The following is a 19943-nucleotide window of genomic DNA, read 5'->3' as shown; positions in this document are numbered from 1 at the left end:
ATAGGAGATATAATATGTCTTGGCTCGTCTTAGAAATGATTTTTGTATAAGTACAATGATTTATTATGATTTTAAACTTGATACATCTGTTACGGTGAAGTTTTCAATGAAGAGGTACACTTGAATGACTTGATACTAAAATAATGAATATTGGATGGAAGGATTCGTAATTTTTATTGAACTTGGGTTGATTGACCTAACATTGTAAATCAACTGTCTGAAATGGAAAAATAATTTTCATATTGTTTCCATTTTATGTAAATTACATTATAGCATGACAGAATTTAATTTAAAAGTTAAGACATATTATTATTATTACATAATATATTAATATAATATGCACTCATCCTTTCTTGAATCTAATTATATTCAATCAGTCAATTGTCAATCATTGTCATGATGCTGGTAATAGTGACTTGCTAATAATATGCTGCATTGTACAGGAAAATAGAAAATTATTTTCAACACTACATCAAATTCATAGTTCTATAATAGCCCTTTATAGGTACTTATATTTAGTATTTAGTTGTTAATACATGAAAGATAATTATAAAGTGTACATTTATTGACGTCGTGATTGTCCATGAATATTGAATTGTAACAGTTGTGACTTCAGACAGATTAATAAATTAGTTAATTTCAACAAAAAAATAAAAAAATATGCTAGGTTCATAATATAAATTATATAAGCAGGCCTTTAATAGTATAATATAATGTATCCTGCACAGGTATGTTGTGTCATTATTCAAAATTAAAACTTAAAAAATGTAATAAGAACATAATGATTACAATCTTGAAAATAAAATTATAAATATACCTACTATAATATGAATACAATATTATGTTCTACTGAAGATGTTGCTACATATTATATTCCAAACAATAATTTTTTCACGGTAATGATGATTTCCATAATAATATAAACTTACCAAAACTATGATAACTATTATACTTCTAGACAGTACTAATTATTGTATAAAATCGTCTAATCAGACCTGATATAAAATAAATTAATATAGGAACCCGTAGAAGTTCAATTTGAACATATTATAGTTTGTATGCAGGTACCTAATGCATACACACTATTTGTAAACAGAAATGTTCAATGCCCTTTTTCTATTTCATTTTTAATCCAATACACGTAACCGGCGACATTGACATAAGCCGCGGGTATATCTGCCAAACCGCAACTGATACCCCAAGCCACGATACCAACTTGAACTAGACGATCTGGATAATCTTTGTACGGGCACATTAACGGACTGCCACCATCGCCCTGCGCACAACACAAGTAATATTGATGTAGTTAGTCGAATGATTTAAATATGTTCAATGACAAATATTCTGGCATTAAAAGAATATTCTGAGTAAAACTAGTCAATAGCTTCAAAATAAATATAAAACAATATTATAGTTAAAATAATGTCATATTTTGTGAGATTAGTTAAGGGGTATAAAGATAATGGAGAAATACTATAAAATTAATTGTTGTAATTCCAATAATATGACTTATTGAGCGCAAAAACATCATTATCAATATTGTAGAAAAGAAGTTAATCTGTGCCTGTGTAAAAGTCAATTTTTGATATTATTATTACTAAACTCAATAATTCAAAAAGAAAAGAAAAAATATTGGACATTGAACATAAAATATCAAAAATCGAGTCATATACAGTAATATTATATTAATTCTCTTCAATTTGTATAATAAGTGGCTATACTATAATAGTATAATGCCACTCAGTAAGCTCTATTATTGGTGATAGTACGAAATTAAGTTTCAGTGTTTCACTAAAATTCGCATTTATAATTATTGCCTGAATTTTAGTGTCTAAAGTGCTGCTTTATTGACATGTATGTGCACGTGCGAGACCGCCCCGCTGTTTATTATATATACACTGTAACTCACACTAATGATCACATACTATGCACACATTTACACGAACCGCGTGTAAACACATGGAAAATTGCCTATATTGAACTCCTTAAAAACGGTCGGTATTGATACCCCTCAATAACATATATAATATTCACTATATACTTTTAAACATACATACAATAATATTATAATAACTTAATATTAACAAGATATTTTTTTTTTTTTTTTTTGAAGATAACGAACAATATTATAATAATATGTTGTTATGAAATACGATGATCAACTACCCAGGCTCTAATATTTAAAATGATTAATTTAAATTTAAATATATATATTTAGGTACTTTAGGTTGTATTGATTCAGCCAACTCACAAATATTTACATTCCCTACTTAGACCCTTCGGTCACAATCTAAAGTAAATAAATGTTATCTTACTTTACACGTGTCTTTTCCTTCTTGACCACCGGCACATATGAAACTATCATGCAGTACGAATTTTGGTCCAAGTCTAGTGGCCCGGAGTGCATCCATACATTTATTCCGAGGAACAATAGGAAGCTCAACCTTTTTCAGTATACTGACTTCGTATTGACCAGTTTCTTCTACAAAATGAAATATAAAATATTTTTTTATGGTTTTTTTTTTTTTTTTTATTTAGTGTATTCACATACTAGTTTTTCCGGATTCTGTTTTCTTGATAATTGTATAGTTATTGTAAGAAACAGTTTTACCCCAACCACCTGAGTAACACTTATCATTTATAAAAATATCATTTGTCGAAGGTAAGCATATAGGTTGGATGTTTTCTTGTAAAGAAAATGAGTTGTCGGTAAAAATTAAGGCCACATCATTATAAATTCCTTTTTTGCTATAATCAGGATGGGTAACAATTTTGGATACTCTACGATCTTGATGGGGATATATTTCTTTTTCTGTTTTTAAGTCCCATTCACCTGCACGGACGATCAAAGTCGAGATATCTTCCCTAAAATAAAAAAAATATTAACATATCAATCTTAAATCTGTGCAACAATAAGAAATACGACTTAATAATATAAAATAGGCTGATCAGTCATTTATTTTTAAAAAAATACTGTGATTTTATAGGCAACATTTAAGTTGTAATTCAACTGTATAAATAATAAGAGGTAAACAATTACTTTATCACGCAATGAGTGGCTGTTAAAATTACGTCTTTCTCGATTAACGAACCCCCGCAATGCAACACAAGTTTTTTTTCACCCTCTTTCGATACATTTTCTTTGAATATGGCCACCATTGATGGAAATTCACCAAACTCTGATTCATTATCAATTGCATCTCCAATTCTAAAACCAATTCCATTTTTATTCCAAGTACCACATTGATGTTGATCTTCATGATTATTAGAGGTTTGGCCGGGTTCGGTCGTAATAATATTATGTTTAAGAATCGATTTGTCGGTCATTGCATACGAATGATCTACAGACGGATCTTTGGTAAGATTCTCAGATTGACTGTCAAACGGTTTCTTATTAAAATCTTCTATTGGGCAAATGCATGGTTCTTTAGTATATTCTTCTTTTGGGCCGTCAGATGGATCGTTAGTAGAATTATCGGTTTGGCTGTCAGATGGATTTTTAGTGTTTTCAGCTTCATTATGGTTTACATTTGGTTCTTGAGTAAAATCTCCTTTTTGATCAACAAATGGTTCTTTAGTATTTTCTTCTTTTTGGTCGTCAGATGGATCCTTAGTAGAATTATCGGTTTGGCTTTCAGACGGATTTTTAGTAGAATCATCTGTTTGGCTGTCAGATGGATTGTTAGAGTTATCTTCACTAATGCTAACATTTGGTTCTGTAGTGAAATTGCCTTTTTGATGAACGAATGATTCTTTAGTAAATTCTTCTTTTTGACCACCAGATGGAATCTTACTAGAATCATCTGTTTGGCCGTCAGACGGATTATTAGTAACAGCCATTTGGTCAATACTTGGTTCTTTGCTATAATCTTCAGGACTAGATTTTTCGATCGAAGTAATTTTATCATCATTGCAACAAACGTCCAAATAACTTTGACACGGAGCTGCGTTTATTCTGAAATGTAAAAATGTTAAGTCAAATATTTTAATAGACATTTAATTGTACTATAAATTTCATATTCCCGATATTAAAAATAATATACGATTATTATTGAACAAATATGTTAAAAATATTATGGATTTTAAAATATTAAAAGTTCGTTCTTATATGTAAAAAAAAGTTTAATTTACACGGGCAATTTAATTTTTTTGAGCAATATTTTGTATCAAATGTATTATCATCTATATTAATAAAACAGCCATGTCTATAAGTACATATATCGCACTCAAGGTTCTGAAATTCGGTACATGGACAATCATATACCCGAAGATGTGCATCTCGAACCCAACTTATTAAATTCTGCATTTTTAAAAGGGACTTGTACAGGAATTTGTTGGCTTACAAATTTTATTTTTGTTTGTATAGGGTGCAGTCCATTATTATTTATTGCTAATATATAAAATTACAAAACTATTATAGTCAATATAATTTATTTTAGACCAGTATTTTATACTTTGGTTGAAATCCCTCAAATTACTGTGTTAAATTATACGTATTTTACATACGGCAGAGTTTAAGATAGGGTAAATCTATTGGCAATATTTAATTTGCCATAGTGAACATCGTGCAGGATCAGCTATACTCAATAAATAAATCTACTTTTTATAAAATCAAAATCTCACAATGGATGACTCTTATGCATATTCATAGTTTTCGATCGATCTTTGTAACATTTTTGTCAATAATATTTAGGTAGACGCTTAGATCCGTAATGTAGATAATATAGGCTAATTTTAGATTCTGAGAGGAGCGAGGAAGCTAGTGGTTTTACAATAGTGTTTATTTTTTTTATCCTGTATACAAAATTTCTACCAGAAGAAGTGCTTTGATTACTACATAGTATCTTATCTTTTAGCAGATTAGATCAAGATGGTACTTTAGAGAAGTCATTTTTTGATTTTCTCAATAGCTTTTTAATGTCATAAAACCATCGACGAAAAACCACTAAAAACGGGATTCTAATTTCTAACGTTTTGTTTATCAGTATAGAAACGAATAAAAAATAATAATATTATAATATTAATTCAACTAACAGGCTATAATAAATAATAACAATATAAAATATCCAGACTGACAAACCGTCCGCACAAAATCGTTTTTCTTATACAATGATATTATATCATTGAATTAAAGTTTAATATAATCCACTACACATTGACCCACATCTTGTAATCTAATGTACAGCAGAGTGATATCCACTTACCCGCTTTTTATTAGTTACTTTTTAATACACAAGTTGAATATAGTGCACCAATGAAAAACTATATTGTTGCCATTGGTTACAGAAAATAAAATAGTTACTATGAATGGACATAATATAAAAATCTGTACAATCTAATCTTCTTGGCCTCCAAACACAAACATTGAGGAAAATACAACGTTCATCTCCCCCTTGGCTGTGGTCTCCTCATTTTAATACACAACTCACCAATCACTGTAAACATTCCACCGATAGCACTGTCATTCGCAATTTCTTCTTGGAAATAATGTCCCAACAATACTCCAGCAGTACACATATATACACTAACGCATCCAAAAATACCAACGGAGTGGGTTTTGCGGCAATCACAGGAAATAAAAATCATAAATTTTCTCTACATCCCACCACCAACATCTACACAGCGGAAAGTTATGCTATCTTCGAAGCACTGAAAATCGCATCCTCCTCACATCCGGATTCTTTCGTTATCATAAGTGACTCTTTAAGTGCTCTAAAATCAATTTTAAATCCCTACTCTAAGAATGAACTAGTACAGAATATCCAGGAGCTGATATCAACAACCAATAAAACACACCCTTTCTTATGGGTCCCTTCACATATTGGTATTTCTGGAAACGAAACAGCAGACAAATTCGCAAATGAAGCCACACTTCCTAACAATGCCTTAAAACTAAACTTAACCACATTCGCAAAGTCACGCAACACCATCATCCTCAAAATTCTAGAAACTTGGCAGAAAAATTGGAGCAACGTCCCCCTCTCAAATAAGTTAAGGAACATCAAGCCTCTCATCAAAAAATGGAACTTCCCTTGTAGTCTTAAAAGAAGAGACGAGGTCATTATAACTCGAGCAAGAATAGGTCACACACACACAGGTTATTTCTATTCACATTTGTTACAGTTTTAGGCTAATAACTAAGCCTTTATCTTTAGTAAAAAAAAAAATCTAATCTAATCTAATCGGTTTAATTATATTAATATTAATGGAAAAAATATATATATTGATACATTATTAATTATAGGCTTGTACTTTAAATTTTTTAAAACCATGATTGTTAATTGTATTTAATTGTATTTCATTATGGATATTTCAAAATAATTATATAAATAATAATTAATAATTATAATAAAAATATACCTTACACTGATGGCACACGCCCGCTTCAAACGAAGTAAATAAAAAGTTACTATTTATTATTTTATTTTGATTATTTAGAAATGTTAATACACCTTACTACTACTATTTATTTTTAGATCATATACTAGAATGGGACTTAGAATAATAGAATTTCAAATGTCTACTTTCCTACACTTGTCTTTATTTGTTTTGCAAAGCTGTGTTTATAAGTGCATTCACCGTATCCATCAATATTACGTTTATAATTATTGTCATTGTTATAATTGCTTAAAAATATTCATAAAATAAAAAAATGTAATACGATGTATTTATTATTTTCTTAAAATATTCAGAATATAATAAATAGGTAATAATACAATAACAATAAATTGTAATTAACAATACCAATTATATATTCATTTTAACATAGATATGTTTTTGGACTGGATAGGTACATGATAAAATGTTTTTGACTGATCTTTCGTAAGGTGTTGGTTGTCATGGTTACCTACTATTATTAACAAAAACATATTTATGATTCATAGATATTCCTTGCAGAGAAAAAATATCGAGTAGCGTGCAATGGTTATTTTATTTTATTTTTTCAACAATATGTGTTTACTAATCAATTATTAGTAGGTACCTAACATTCATTACATAATTTATTTGTGATCAAGATTCAAATTTCCCGGTCAGTATTCCACATTCCCATTACATAATATATACTATATGTATGTATAAATGTTTTTGGAATCTTGAATTTCAATAGACAAGTACATTTTATATTTTTTGGAGTGTTTAGAAAATACATATAGATTATGACTTAAAATGATCATCCTTGGTTCGCTAAGTTTATGAATTTCAAGTAAAATGTATACAAGTAAAATTAAATATATTCAAGAATATTAATGTTATAATGTTGAATCAATATATTAACATAATTATGTTGGTTTTATAAGTTAAAAAACAACGCGTACGAAAAGAAATAATAATTATAGATGTATAAAGAAATAGAGACAATACCTTAAAAATTACATTAATAATCATTAATCACAGTCAACTATATAAATAAAATAATATTCATCTTAAATGATAAAATATATAGTATACAGGATGCAACTAACAAAAAAAACTTAAAAATATGGTTAACTGACCTTAAGTTATAACTATTGTTCTTTTAAATTTTTATTTTAAAATCATAATAATGCATTCTGTAAGTTCAATAATTAATATGCAAAAACATGTTGGTACTAAATTTATTTCTAGAGAAAACCAGATCATGTACCTATAATTCTATAACTGACAAAAACTGTTAGTCAGCGAACAACATTATATTATTATCATATAGAACATTAACGATCATGCCTGCATTCTATATTTTATAATTTAAATATTATCTTAAAGTAAAATCAATTGAAAAATAAAAAGGCCAATATATCAAAATTTTACACAGAGACACCTATATTGTTTTGCTGTTAAAAATGTTATAATTATGATATTATACCTATTTTAGCGTCTTACCTTATATTTATAAGTGCGTGGCCTTCATAGTCCGGTTTATGACTTTTGCACAAATGGTAAGGTGTACATATACAATCTTGATCATCGTTTTCATCTGATAGTGTTGAAGTCTCCAAAATGGTCGTTGGCTTGAGCCCTGTCGAGGACTGTTCATCATATGCCGGGTAGCTGTCCACTGTTAGTTGTGGAATAGACATTTCTGCGATTGCCGATGATGAAGCCATTCCGGCAAACAAAATCAAACCAAAAACATGCATGGTGTAATTCTGTGAACCGTGATTAAATAAAATTATAATAAAGTAGGTAAAAATTAATATTATACAAATCTTAAACAACTTTTAACATTATTTTGGACGCCTACGTTATTTTTTTCGAAATACCTAAATTGTAATATTACAAATTAAGTATGTTTTATTTATAAAATATTCAATCATCCTAACTTTGATATAAATTTGTTATTTGATAATTATTTAAAAATGTATTTAAGAAAATACAACTCCACTGTCTACTACATTTTTTCCTACTGTAAAAATAATTATATTATATCCATTTTTCACAATTAACTTACCATGACTAACGCAATTTGTGTAGTAAAAAATAAAAATTTCTATTTTATAGGTACTGATGGACTAACAAAAATGAAATTTATCAATAAATTGTGCTTTTTATTTGTCTAATAAATAATGTAATTTATGTGAATTTGTTTAAAAATCATTTTCACGTACATGCAATTCCTAACCACTTGCTTCCGTTGCTTCCTCATCAACAATAGCTCGATAGTAATATAATGCACACATTTTATAATGTTTTTATGTATTCATTATAACCTGAAGTCCTTGAATCCAGTTTTTAAGTTGTACATTTTTTTTTTTTTCAGAATTCGGAATTCCTTTTACGTCATGAGTTAATTGATGAATTGGATACTATATACCAGTTTTTTTATCCGTCTAACACCTCAGACATTATAACATGATTTTTACACTACATACAATGGGGGCAATTATTGTGTACCACTTTGCTGTACACTAGGTGTCATGCGGGTCAATGTGGATGAAATAAATTTGAAATCAATGATATAAAATCATTTTATTTAAAACGATTCTGATAAAAGACCTGTAAATTGTAATACTGAACATATTATTTTTATATTTATATTGCTATTAAAGTAGTTTATTTTATTGATAGTATACCTATTATTATACTATTTAGTATACATATTGCCTATTTAGAAGGTTGAATTAATTTTTGCCGAAAACATTGCATTTGAAAATGTCATCATGAAATTAATGTATATACATTAAATGTTTCAATTACCAAGTATAATATTTTTATACTACAGCAAAATAATTAAAAATCGTTATTTTTATTTCTTTGTATAGTGATAAACAAAGCGTTAGAAATTAAAATTCCGTTTTTAGTAGTTTTTTTGTAATTGTCGGTGATTTTGTGGCATTAAATAATTATTGAGAAAATCGAAAAATTACCTCTCTAAAGTACCATATTTATCCAATTTGCTAAAAGATAAGATACTATATGTTGAAATCGAAGCACTCCTTATGGTAGAAATTTTATATACAGGATAAAATGACCGCAGATCCATGAAATTTGGACTGAATGTTTATATTAGCATTTTATATACACCGTACAAATTTCAAAATATTTTGACTTGTTTTGTACTGTTAAGCTTCAATTTTAATTTTTTTTAGTTTTTTTTTCTATAATAAAATTTTATTTTCTAGGGCAAAAAGCATGAAAACTTAATACAAGGACCCTTATATATTGTTACAATAGCAGTTGAAAAATATTAAAAATAAATATTCAGGATTTTTTTTTTTATAAGCATTTAAAGTACTAATTTCGACAAAATTTACCAAATTTAAAATTTAAAACAAGGTTCCACATAAATGATTATTCTGTAACCAAATAATCTATATTATATTAAACACGGTTTATTTGTATAGTTATTTTATGTTCAAATTTGGACAAAATCCGATATTTAAACAACGTAGAACAGTTATAGATTTGTTTTATATTAAAAAAATGTTAATCGTGGGTACTTGAAACTTCTAAAGTACATTATTGTATACAAACATGATAATAAACAAATAATAATAATTCAACTAAACCAGCTACCGTAATAATAACACCAATATAAATGTAATATAAAATATCCTAGGCTTACAAACCATCTTCGTTCAGAATCGTTTTTCGTATTCAATAATGATATTATAATATCATTGAATTCAAATTTAACACCATCCATTAAAGTGACCCACTTGTAACCTACTGTACATCAGAGTGACATCCACTTATCCGCTTTTAGATTCTGAGTGAAGCGATGAATGTATTGATTTTACAATGATGTGTGTGTTTTTTTTTTTATTTTTTTAATTTTTGTGTCTGTCATCACCTTTTAGGACAGTAAAACTGCTTGGATTTTCTTCAACAGTAACTTTTCTGATAGGAAAGTGAATCTAGTTGGTACTTTGGGGGGTCAAAAGTAAAAATCCCAGTAGTTTTCAAAAGCGACGTGAAAAACAAAAAAAAATTAAGGAAAAACGGGAATTTTTACGCAAAATCTGTTTTCGAGAAGGTTGATCGATTTTCTTATTTTGTTGTAATTAAAAAATGTATGACTTTAGATACTTGAAAATTTCACTGAATACTTGTATTAGCATTTTCTGTACACGATAAAATTTTGAATATAATTTGACTCTTTTTGAGCTGTTTACGGACATTGTCAGTTTTCAATATTTTTAGTTTTTTTTTCTATAAATATCAATAAAATTTTATTTGTTGGGTAAAAAAGCGTGAAAATTTAATGCAAAGCTCCTCCTATATTGTTACAATAGCAGTTGAAAAATATTAAAAATACATATGCACAATTTATTTTTATGAGCATTTAAATTTCAAATTTTGACAAAATTTATCAAATTTTAAATTTAATAATTACTTTGTAGTTAAAAATTTATAAAATGATCAACTTTTATAGCTAAGGATTGAATATTTAAAACAAGGTTCCATGTAAATAGGTTATATATAAATTACTTTATTCACAATAATATCATAAAATATATACTTAGTAATATCATAGGCTGTCTGACCGTTTTCGCTCAGAATCGTTTTTCTTATACAATGATATTATATCATTGAATTCAAATTTTACACCACCCATTACAGTGACCCACTTGTAACCTACTGTGCAGCACAGCGACATCCACTTATCCACCTTTTTTATTTTTATATTAATATAATTTATAAATGATTATCACTGAATCGTTCTATTCTCACTATTTGCACCTCATATATAAAAATCTTAATCAAATAAAAATATTCTGACAAATAAGATGTCTAATCAGGAATGATTTATATGAAATAATATGTTAATATGCAATGTATGTTGGAAGGTCGAATGAGGTTCTTCTAAAAGAAGATTGCACAAGGACCCCTCTACTATGTAGTACGCATTAAAAAATATGAAATACAAAATATTATGATAATATATTGGACTATGGGAGTACATATGTGTTTACGCGTTCTGGTGTCATTTAAGGTTATTATTATAGTGGTTTTATTTTATTCTTCTAAATGGTGTATTTTTTATTGTTAAAATGTTAGGACTATTTAAATAATAATTATGATTTTTGTTTTGTTTTGTTTTTATATTATATTGTTATATCAATGATCTATAAAATATACTTGGTCATTTTGTAATGTTATAGAATATGTAATTAATTTATCATTATCCATATAAATAAAAATTAAATGCTGTTCATTGGTAATCGCATCACTTGAGAGTGGAGAACAGCTGGGGAGATTTTCTTATTTTTTTTAAAATTATTTATTATGAAAAAGGATCACCTTTATGACGAACAGATGGCACCTCAGTATCTTCTTCATTATTGGTAACATACGGTTCTTTAGAATGATCTCCTTTAAGACCGACGGATGGCTCCTCGGAATCTTCTTCATTCTTGGTAACATAAGGGTCCTTAGTATGATCTCCTTTATGACCACCGGATGGCACCTCATTATCTTCTTCATTCTTGGTAACATAAAGGTCTTTAGAATGATCTACTTTATGATAATTGGATGTTTTCCCAGTATCTTCTTCATTATGGGTAACATACGGGTCTTTAGTGTGACCTCCTTTATGACCGACAGATAGCTTTTTGATATCATATATATTATGGGTAACATACGGGTTTTTCGTATGATCACCTTTATGACTGACGGATGGCTCCTCACTATCTCCTTTATTCTTTGTAACATTATATTATTGTGAATTAAGTAATAATGTAGAACCTTGTTTTAAATTTTCAATCCTTAGTTATAAAAGTTGAGCTTTAATACATTATTAAATTTTAAATTTGATAAATGTTGTCAAAATTTGAACTTTAAATGCTTATAAAAAAAAATTATGCCTATGTATTTTAGTCAGTGAAATTTTCATGTATCTACAGTAATATGTTTTTGAATTTTCAACAAAATAACAAAACCACTACATTTGAAATCGAGTGAATATCTATTCTCGTAAAAATATGAACTTCAAACGCTAATAAAAATTTATTTTGATTTGCTTGTAGACATTTTTTTCTTTGATAAAGGTAAACAAACTTATGAGGAATCTCGTATTACATTTTCAAATCTTAAATTTAAAAAAAAAAATTTTACGAATTCTGAACTCAATAAGATTTGTACATTTTCGTGAATTTTACGTATTTTGTCAATAGTTGAACTTTAAATGCTTATATAAAATTGAGATTGGATTTTTAATATTTTTAAATGTAATTGTAACAATATAGTTTTGTATTAAATTTCCATACATTTTTACCCAACAAATAAAGTTTTATTGAAATTCATAGAAAAAAAAACTAATAAATTTGGAAACTAAAAATGTCCCTAAATAGTTCAAAATAAAATAAAATATTTTGAAAATGTTATCGTGTATAGAAAATGCAAATATAAACAATAAGTGAAAATGTCATTAACATACGTACATTTGTTTTAAAGTTACACCAAAAACCAAAATCAATTTTGTCGAAAACCGTTTTGCGTAAAAATTCCCGCGTTCCCATAATTATTATGTTGTTTATCCCGGTGCTATTGAAAACTATTGGGAATTTTAAAACTTAATCTCCCGAATGCACCAACTAAATTCACTTTCCCATCAAAAAAGATACTGTTGAAGAAAATTGAATCAGTTTAACTGCCTCAAACAGTGGTGACAGACACAAAACTAAAAAAATAAATTAAACACACATCATTGTAAAATCAATACATTCATCGCTCCACTCAGAATCTAAAATATTGTAATTTATAAAATTGCCTAGTCAAAAGTAGGTCGATTCACTATAATTTATAACAAATAAACAATGACATTATATTACTAAAATAAAATAATGATACGTTGTAATGAAATTACCATGAATGGCATGCAATTTTAATATATATTAGGTTATATCGGTTAAATTTAACTAACTAAAACCAACCAACTATAAGGTATTAACATTCCCTAATCATCATAATCTGTTGGTCACAATCTAAAGTAAATATATGTTTAAATGTATCTTACTTTACACAATTTGTCTAGCCTATTTATACCAATGGTACATATTGTGGAATTATTGTAAGGATATTTATAAACACTAGACGTGAAACGTGTAGTCCTCTCAGAGATCATGCATACATCCAAAGGAATGATTGAACGTTCAACCTTTTTCAATATACCGACTTCGTATTGACCAGTTTCTTCTACAAAATAAAATATAAAATATTTTTTTATGGTTTTTTTTTTTATTTAGTGTAGGTATTCACATACAAGTTTTTCCCGATTCTGTTTTCTTAACAATAGTATAGTTATTGTAAGAAACAGTTCTATCCCAACCTCTTGAGTAACACGAATCTTTTATAATGATGTCATATTTTGAAGGTAAGCATATGAGTTAGCAGTTAGCATATTATCTTGTAAAGAAAACGAATGTTCGGTGAAAATTAATGTCACACCATTATGTTCAATTCCTAATGAGTTAGCATTTCTTATTCTACGATCTCGGTGTTTAAGAATTTCCTTTACTGTTTTAATGGGACATTCACCCGCACGAACGACCAGAGTTGAGATATCTTTCCTAAAAAAAATATAAAATTAAAACATCAATTTTTGAAAATATACAAATATAACATCGTAATATATAAACAAGCTGGTTAGGAATTCATTTAAAAAACATCTATGTACTTCATAAGAATCATTTAAGAATCCGGCTAAGTAGGTATTTCTTACAAGAATATAAATATGACTGTATATTATATCTATATAAATGATTGTTATCAATACTAAAATTATAATTTGTAAAATAGTACCTATAGTGACACTAAAAGTGTAAACAAATTACATAAAAAGTTTTCACACTTTATTCTAAATGATTATATAGTACTTAAACTGTTATTTAACTGTAAACTATAAACGAATACCAATGTGTAAATAATTACCGGATAAACCAAAAACTTGAAGATAAAATTACATCTGTTTTAATTAATGAAACCACACAAATATACATAAGTTCGATTTCACCGTCTCGTCTTTCGAACATTTTTCTTCAAATTTAACCACAGTTGAGGAAAATTCACCAAATTGAGATTCACTATCCATTGCATTTTTTATTCTGAAACCAACTCCATATTTATTGCTCTATTGGAAGTAGCGGATTTGATTGGAACGGCTATTCGGATTTCGCCAACCGGACGTCCACCGTTGACTGCCGGTTGTTGCTGGTTTCCCTGATTCTCTGTTTTCTTTGAATTTACATACTGACGCTTCCTACATTCTATGAGTAGGTGTCCAGGCTTCTTACGATAATTGCATATGATCATTGTTCTACTACCACTTTCAAATGGTCCGTTAGGTGGTTTTGAAGATTTCTGATCTTTAGTGCTGCGACATTCTTTAGATGAATGTCCAATTTTTCCACAGTTAAAACACGTTAATTTGACTTTCGGGAAATTGCTTGCCTTCGTGGTTCCAATGTAGAGTTTCTTTGATTCAGTGTTAGATCTTCTGACTCTTTCTTCTTCTCTAGCGGCTTGTATCGCCTTTTCGAGAGTCGGAGGATTACGGGCTTTTATGAAGTCATTTAATGCCCCCAGCCCTTCAATAAACACTTGGACAGTCTGGGCCTTTAGACTAGCTTCTAGTGCTTTCGACACCTCCACTGATTTGCCACTTGTTTCCTGTTCCAAGATTAAGTTGTGTAATTGTTCGATGCGGGTTGAATAAGCCTTTACATCTTCTCCAATACTTTATCCACACCCCTGATAGTCTGATCAACGTTCTTAAAAAGATTATCTGTTTCCTGTAGTTGAGGACACAAGAAAGTAGATGTTAGGTCTAATAAAGTTTTTCAGATTTGGGTAGATCTGGGTTAGAGAATGTCACGGGCAAAATAGTGCGTGGAATAGGGCTTGTGTGTTCAATCGGATTTTGAAAATTTTGAATAGCGGTTTCTACTAGAGTTTCTGCACTATCACCTAACTCAGGTGTAGGGGTTCGAGATTTTGAAAGTTCGCTATCGTCACTCATGAACGAAATTTAACTCACTTAAATGTAATTAAATACTCCGACTAATACTAAACCTTTTAAAACTAATTAAATACTAGCGTTACAGCTATTCGTATGTATTGATACAAACAAAAAAACACTCTTTTTATTACTCACGCGACTGCTACTGAAATCGCTTGCATGATTCCTATTTTTTTTTTTCACTTGGATTTTCGTTTGATGCTCTGTACGGATACTTGGATTACTTTGCACTGCTACTCAGCTTGGCTGGACACTGGATCCACGAAAAATCGACGACGACTTTCCTTTTCGACTGCTCTTGAGGAATCGACGTTCGCTAGCCCCGAAACTGCTGGCGCGGGGACCACTATCCGTTAGTGGGTTTCTGTGACGATGATCAAAATAATTGTTTTGTATATCGTCGACAGCGGCGGCACTCTTACGTATTATATCCGTATATATAACAAGATGACGCGCGACGGTGGTATATTTGCGTATTATATTCGTATATAATATTTCGCGACGACGGCGGTGCACTCGCGTATTATATCTGTATATAATATAACGCTACGACGGCGGCGCACTCGCGTATTATATCTGTATGATATATATAACACGACTCGTGACGGCTTGATAATACTTCGGACAGTGTTTGTTTACAACGCGACGACAGTGTCTTATCTCGGTGGCGCTGTATCACACAGCTGTGTCGTTATTGCGGGGTGACGTTAACGATGGTAGGCGTCGCGTGGTGTGCGTACGTGCGCAGCGGCTGTTACCGGTTCGGGCGGCACTACGTTCACGGCGGCGCTAATGTCGGTTTCGTCCTGCGCATACGCGTACGTGCAGCAGCAGCTATAACCGTTTCGGACGGCCGCGGCAGTCGCGGCACTATGTACACGGCGGCGCGGACGCTCGATTATGTCGTGCTATTCCACACCAGTCTATATAATATACTCAGTGTTGGAATATGCTGATTTGCGATATTTCGGGCGGCACCTCGTACGCGGCGCTCGTTCCACAATGGCGACAATTACTTGCTACGGAAATGCCACTCTCGATGTTCTGAATTAAATTTATTAAATTTACTCACAATGGATTTTCTGATAGTTCCTATGATTTTCTTGATGCTTTTGAATTCTGGTTGTTCTGGATTTTCCGTAATTTTTAATATTACACACTTTGGGTTTAAAGATATAGGTTTACGTTTTTAACGACCTCCCGTATTTACTTTAAAGTACTGAAATCAACAGGTGATCCCACCGCTGCCACCAAAATGTTATGTACGTCTACACAACTAAATAAATGAAACACGCAGTGAGGTAGTTAACCTCTATACCAGGGATGGCAAATAAGTGGCACGCGTGAGATTTTCGATGGCACTTGAAAAACTTTCATTTGTCCGTGTATATTTATATTAATAATATATATTTCACAACGACGTATTGTTATCTTATCTTTTTTTTTATTTAATAGTATTTAGTAAAATTTAGAAATTCAGTTAATCGATTTGCAAACTAATCCAATTTGGACAAACAAATTTGTGAATATGCGAGAGCGTATCGAAGAATTGGAACGTCATCGAATACATAACGAAGAAACAGATTGCGGTGTTGACAACATAATATTAGAAGTATGGAATAATATTCCAGAAAATTTTGCTTCTGTCAAAAAATTGGCAATTTCATTGTTAACAATTTTTTCTTCAACATATGCTTGCGAAAGTCTCTTTTCGGTATTAAATCATACACATTCAAAGGCTAGGAACAGATTAACGGAGGAAGATTCGGCAGCATGTATAGCCTTGTAATCAACATCATATCAACCAGATATAAAAAACCTTTCAACCAATATGAAGCAAAAGATTTCTAATAAACAATAATAATTTAATATTTTTTTTACATTATTTCACATGCGGTTACATATATATGTCAAAGAAATGCTTATATTACAAATACTTATATTACTAATGAAATGGGTTTATAACAATATATTACCTATATAGATATGGCTGTGTATTGTATTATTGGCCATTAAACGCATGAATAAAATCATAGCATTTGAAACTCAAATACATATTAAATACACATTTACCTATACTCTGAAATAGTTTAATGTTTTCCGACGTATAAATTATTAATTTGTGTCAATAAACATATTTTTGTAGGTAAAAATAACCTGTAAAAACTAAAACAAAATATAAAGTTTAATACAGCTATGAACATTGGATTGATAAATCAGAGACATGCTCCTGCGTCTATTTATATTTACCTACTAAATCAGTGTCACGATGCTGTAATTTACTTTTTCCTTGTCAATACTTGAAAGAAAGCTATAAAGTATAAATTATAAATGTTTTTAGCTCTACTCAAGACAAAATTAAGTCACGACTGTATTTTGAATTCTAATTGTTGAGACTTAAAGGGCCTGCTCGTGTGTCTTTAATAAGGAGCAATATTTAGGCAATATGCAATTTTGTTGCCGCCCATGGCATTTGTGTTAGTCGTCAATGATGATTAGTGTGATTGTGATTGTATACGAAATACGGATACCAGGCCACCTACGCACGCACGGACATGCGCACATGTCAACGTCACCGCCGACCAAAAATAAAATGATTTTTTGCTCAAAACACACTTTACAGAAATAACTCTTACGAAACGTAGAGTGGTCTGATTTGATTCATTTTTATTCATTAAAAAGAGGATAATTTTCTACATGGCACATCGTGATAAACCATTAATGTTTAAAAAAAACATTTAAGAGTATGAAGGAATATGTGTAAAATTAGTATTTGAGATTCAAATTTTATGATTTTATTCATTCGTTACTTCGATAATATAGTACACAGCCAAATGTAGCATAACCATATTATTTAGAACTTGAATATAGCAACAATAAAGGGAAATTCGCCTTACTTTGTATCATACTCGTATTTAATTTTTTTACTCAGGTTATCGTCACCAATTCTATATTCAATTCAAGTACTTCTGGTATGACATTCATCTTTATCATACGACGGTGTGTATCAGGCTCTGTCGTATTATTGTCCTTAGTATAGTTTATATTTTTTGAAAATCCCTTAATATAACAGACTTAAACATTTAAGCATATAATATGATAAATATGTACTCTTTACTTCAATATAATTATAAGCACACAATCATTATCATTATGCTAGTAATGGTTGTACTTGATAATGGTATGCCTCATGGTATAGGAAAATAGAATATTTAATAACTACATAAAATTAATGGTTCTATTTAGTATTTCCTTGTTAATACACGAAAGAAAGTTATAAAATATATAGGTATGTATTTGCTCTTAAATCAAAACCCACGATTGATCGTAGATTGTAATAACTAAGAATTTAGATAGTTTAATAAATACAGATTGTATAACATTATACCTACTATAAATTCAAAGTTTCAACAAAAAAAAAGGTGGTTAAGTGGATGTCGCTCTGCTGTACAGTAGGTTACAAGTGGGTCACTGTAATGGATGGTGTTGAATTTGAATTCAATGATATAATATCATTGTATAAGAAAAACGATTCTGAGGGAAAACGGCCAGTCAGCCTACGATATTACTAAGTATATTTGATTATATTATTGCGAGTAAAGTAATTTATATAGGACCTATTTACGTGGAACCTTGTTTTAAATTTTCAATCCTTAGCTATAAAATTTGAACATTTTATAAATTTTTAACTACAAAATAATAATTATTAAATTTTAAATTTGATACATACAATGAAGTTATATAATGCGACGTTTCAAGCAAAATTTAATCACTTGAATAACTAGAATATAAATTCTTCAAACTCATTAAATTCCTAACTGAAATATACAAATTAACATCTAATTCCTGTTTAATTAAGTAATATTATTTTTATATTTTTTATTTTTTTATTTTATTTATTATTTTTTTTATCTCTCTTATGATCTTATTATATTATTACCTATATGTTCCTTCAATTTTTAGTATTACGTAATGCATGAATATTATAAAATGTAAAGTTACGTCCAATGGCTACAGATGCCGCGGTTAGTATGTTTAATACATAAATAAAAAAAAATACAATATCATCTAGTTAGCTATTTAAGTACCTATACTATATTATTATATGTATAGGATGATATAAATATCATGTAAAAATGATATTGCCATTAAAAATAAAGCAATTATTGCAATTATTAATATTTTTACTTAATTTATTACTATAATACCTACAGTATTAAAAAAAATATTGTGCTAACCATTAACCAAATAATATACATAAATTTACAAAAAAAAATTGTATTATTTTTAATAAATTATTATTGAATGGTAATGGTTGATGTAGCTAAAAACTTAAATAACTAAATCAGTGACTGAATATTGTTTTAACATGATAATAACTTGGTTTTCATTTTGAGGAGGCCATTTCTGAAAATGAACCTAACTGTAATGTTTTAAAATATTAAATGATGCTAAAATGTAAACATAATGCAGTATTTTGTCAAATTCAAACTTTCAACCCTTATAA

The 19943-nt window shown here is 29.2% G+C and overlaps 1 protein-coding gene across 3 annotated transcripts; it reads right to left on the bottom strand.

The window, feature by feature from the left end:
- Positions 1 to 472: 472 nt before the first annotated feature.
- Positions 473 to 16121, bottom strand: LOC132944210 (inactive CLIP domain-containing serine protease A8-like). 3 transcript variants are annotated; one of them, XM_061013441.1, is made up of 8 exons: positions 15572 to 16121; positions 13682 to 13988; positions 13436 to 13614; positions 7861 to 8126; positions 3041 to 3955; positions 2552 to 2865; positions 2316 to 2482; positions 473 to 1276 (listed from the first exon to the last, which is right to left on the bottom strand). In XM_061013441.1, exons 3-8 carry the CDS (start codon positions 13541 to 13543, stop codon positions 1103 to 1105), a joined length of 1944 nt encoding a protein of 647 aa, XP_060869424.1. In that variant the 5' UTR covers positions 13544 to 13614; positions 13682 to 13988; positions 15572 to 16121; the 3' UTR covers positions 473 to 1102. The 3 variants fall into 3 exon arrangements, with proteins under 3 accessions (XP_060869424.1, XP_060869423.1, XP_060869425.1); XM_061013440.1 differs by lacking the exons at positions 13436 to 13614; positions 13682 to 13988; positions 15572 to 16121 and adding an exon at positions 11722 to 13355; XM_061013442.1 differs by lacking the exons at positions 13436 to 13614; positions 13682 to 13988; positions 15572 to 16121 and adding an exon at positions 8429 to 8932.
- Between the last annotated feature and the right edge of the window lie 3822 nt (positions 16122 to 19943).

Source organism: Metopolophium dirhodum, chromosome 5 (genome assembly GCF_019925205.1).
Source record: "Metopolophium dirhodum isolate CAU chromosome 5, ASM1992520v1, whole genome shotgun sequence".
Classification (NCBI taxonomy): Eukaryota; Metazoa; Arthropoda; class Insecta; order Hemiptera; family Aphididae; genus Metopolophium; species Metopolophium dirhodum.
The sequence above is the reverse complement of the archived record's forward strand: the minus strand, read 5'-3'. Positions and strand labels throughout refer to the sequence as shown.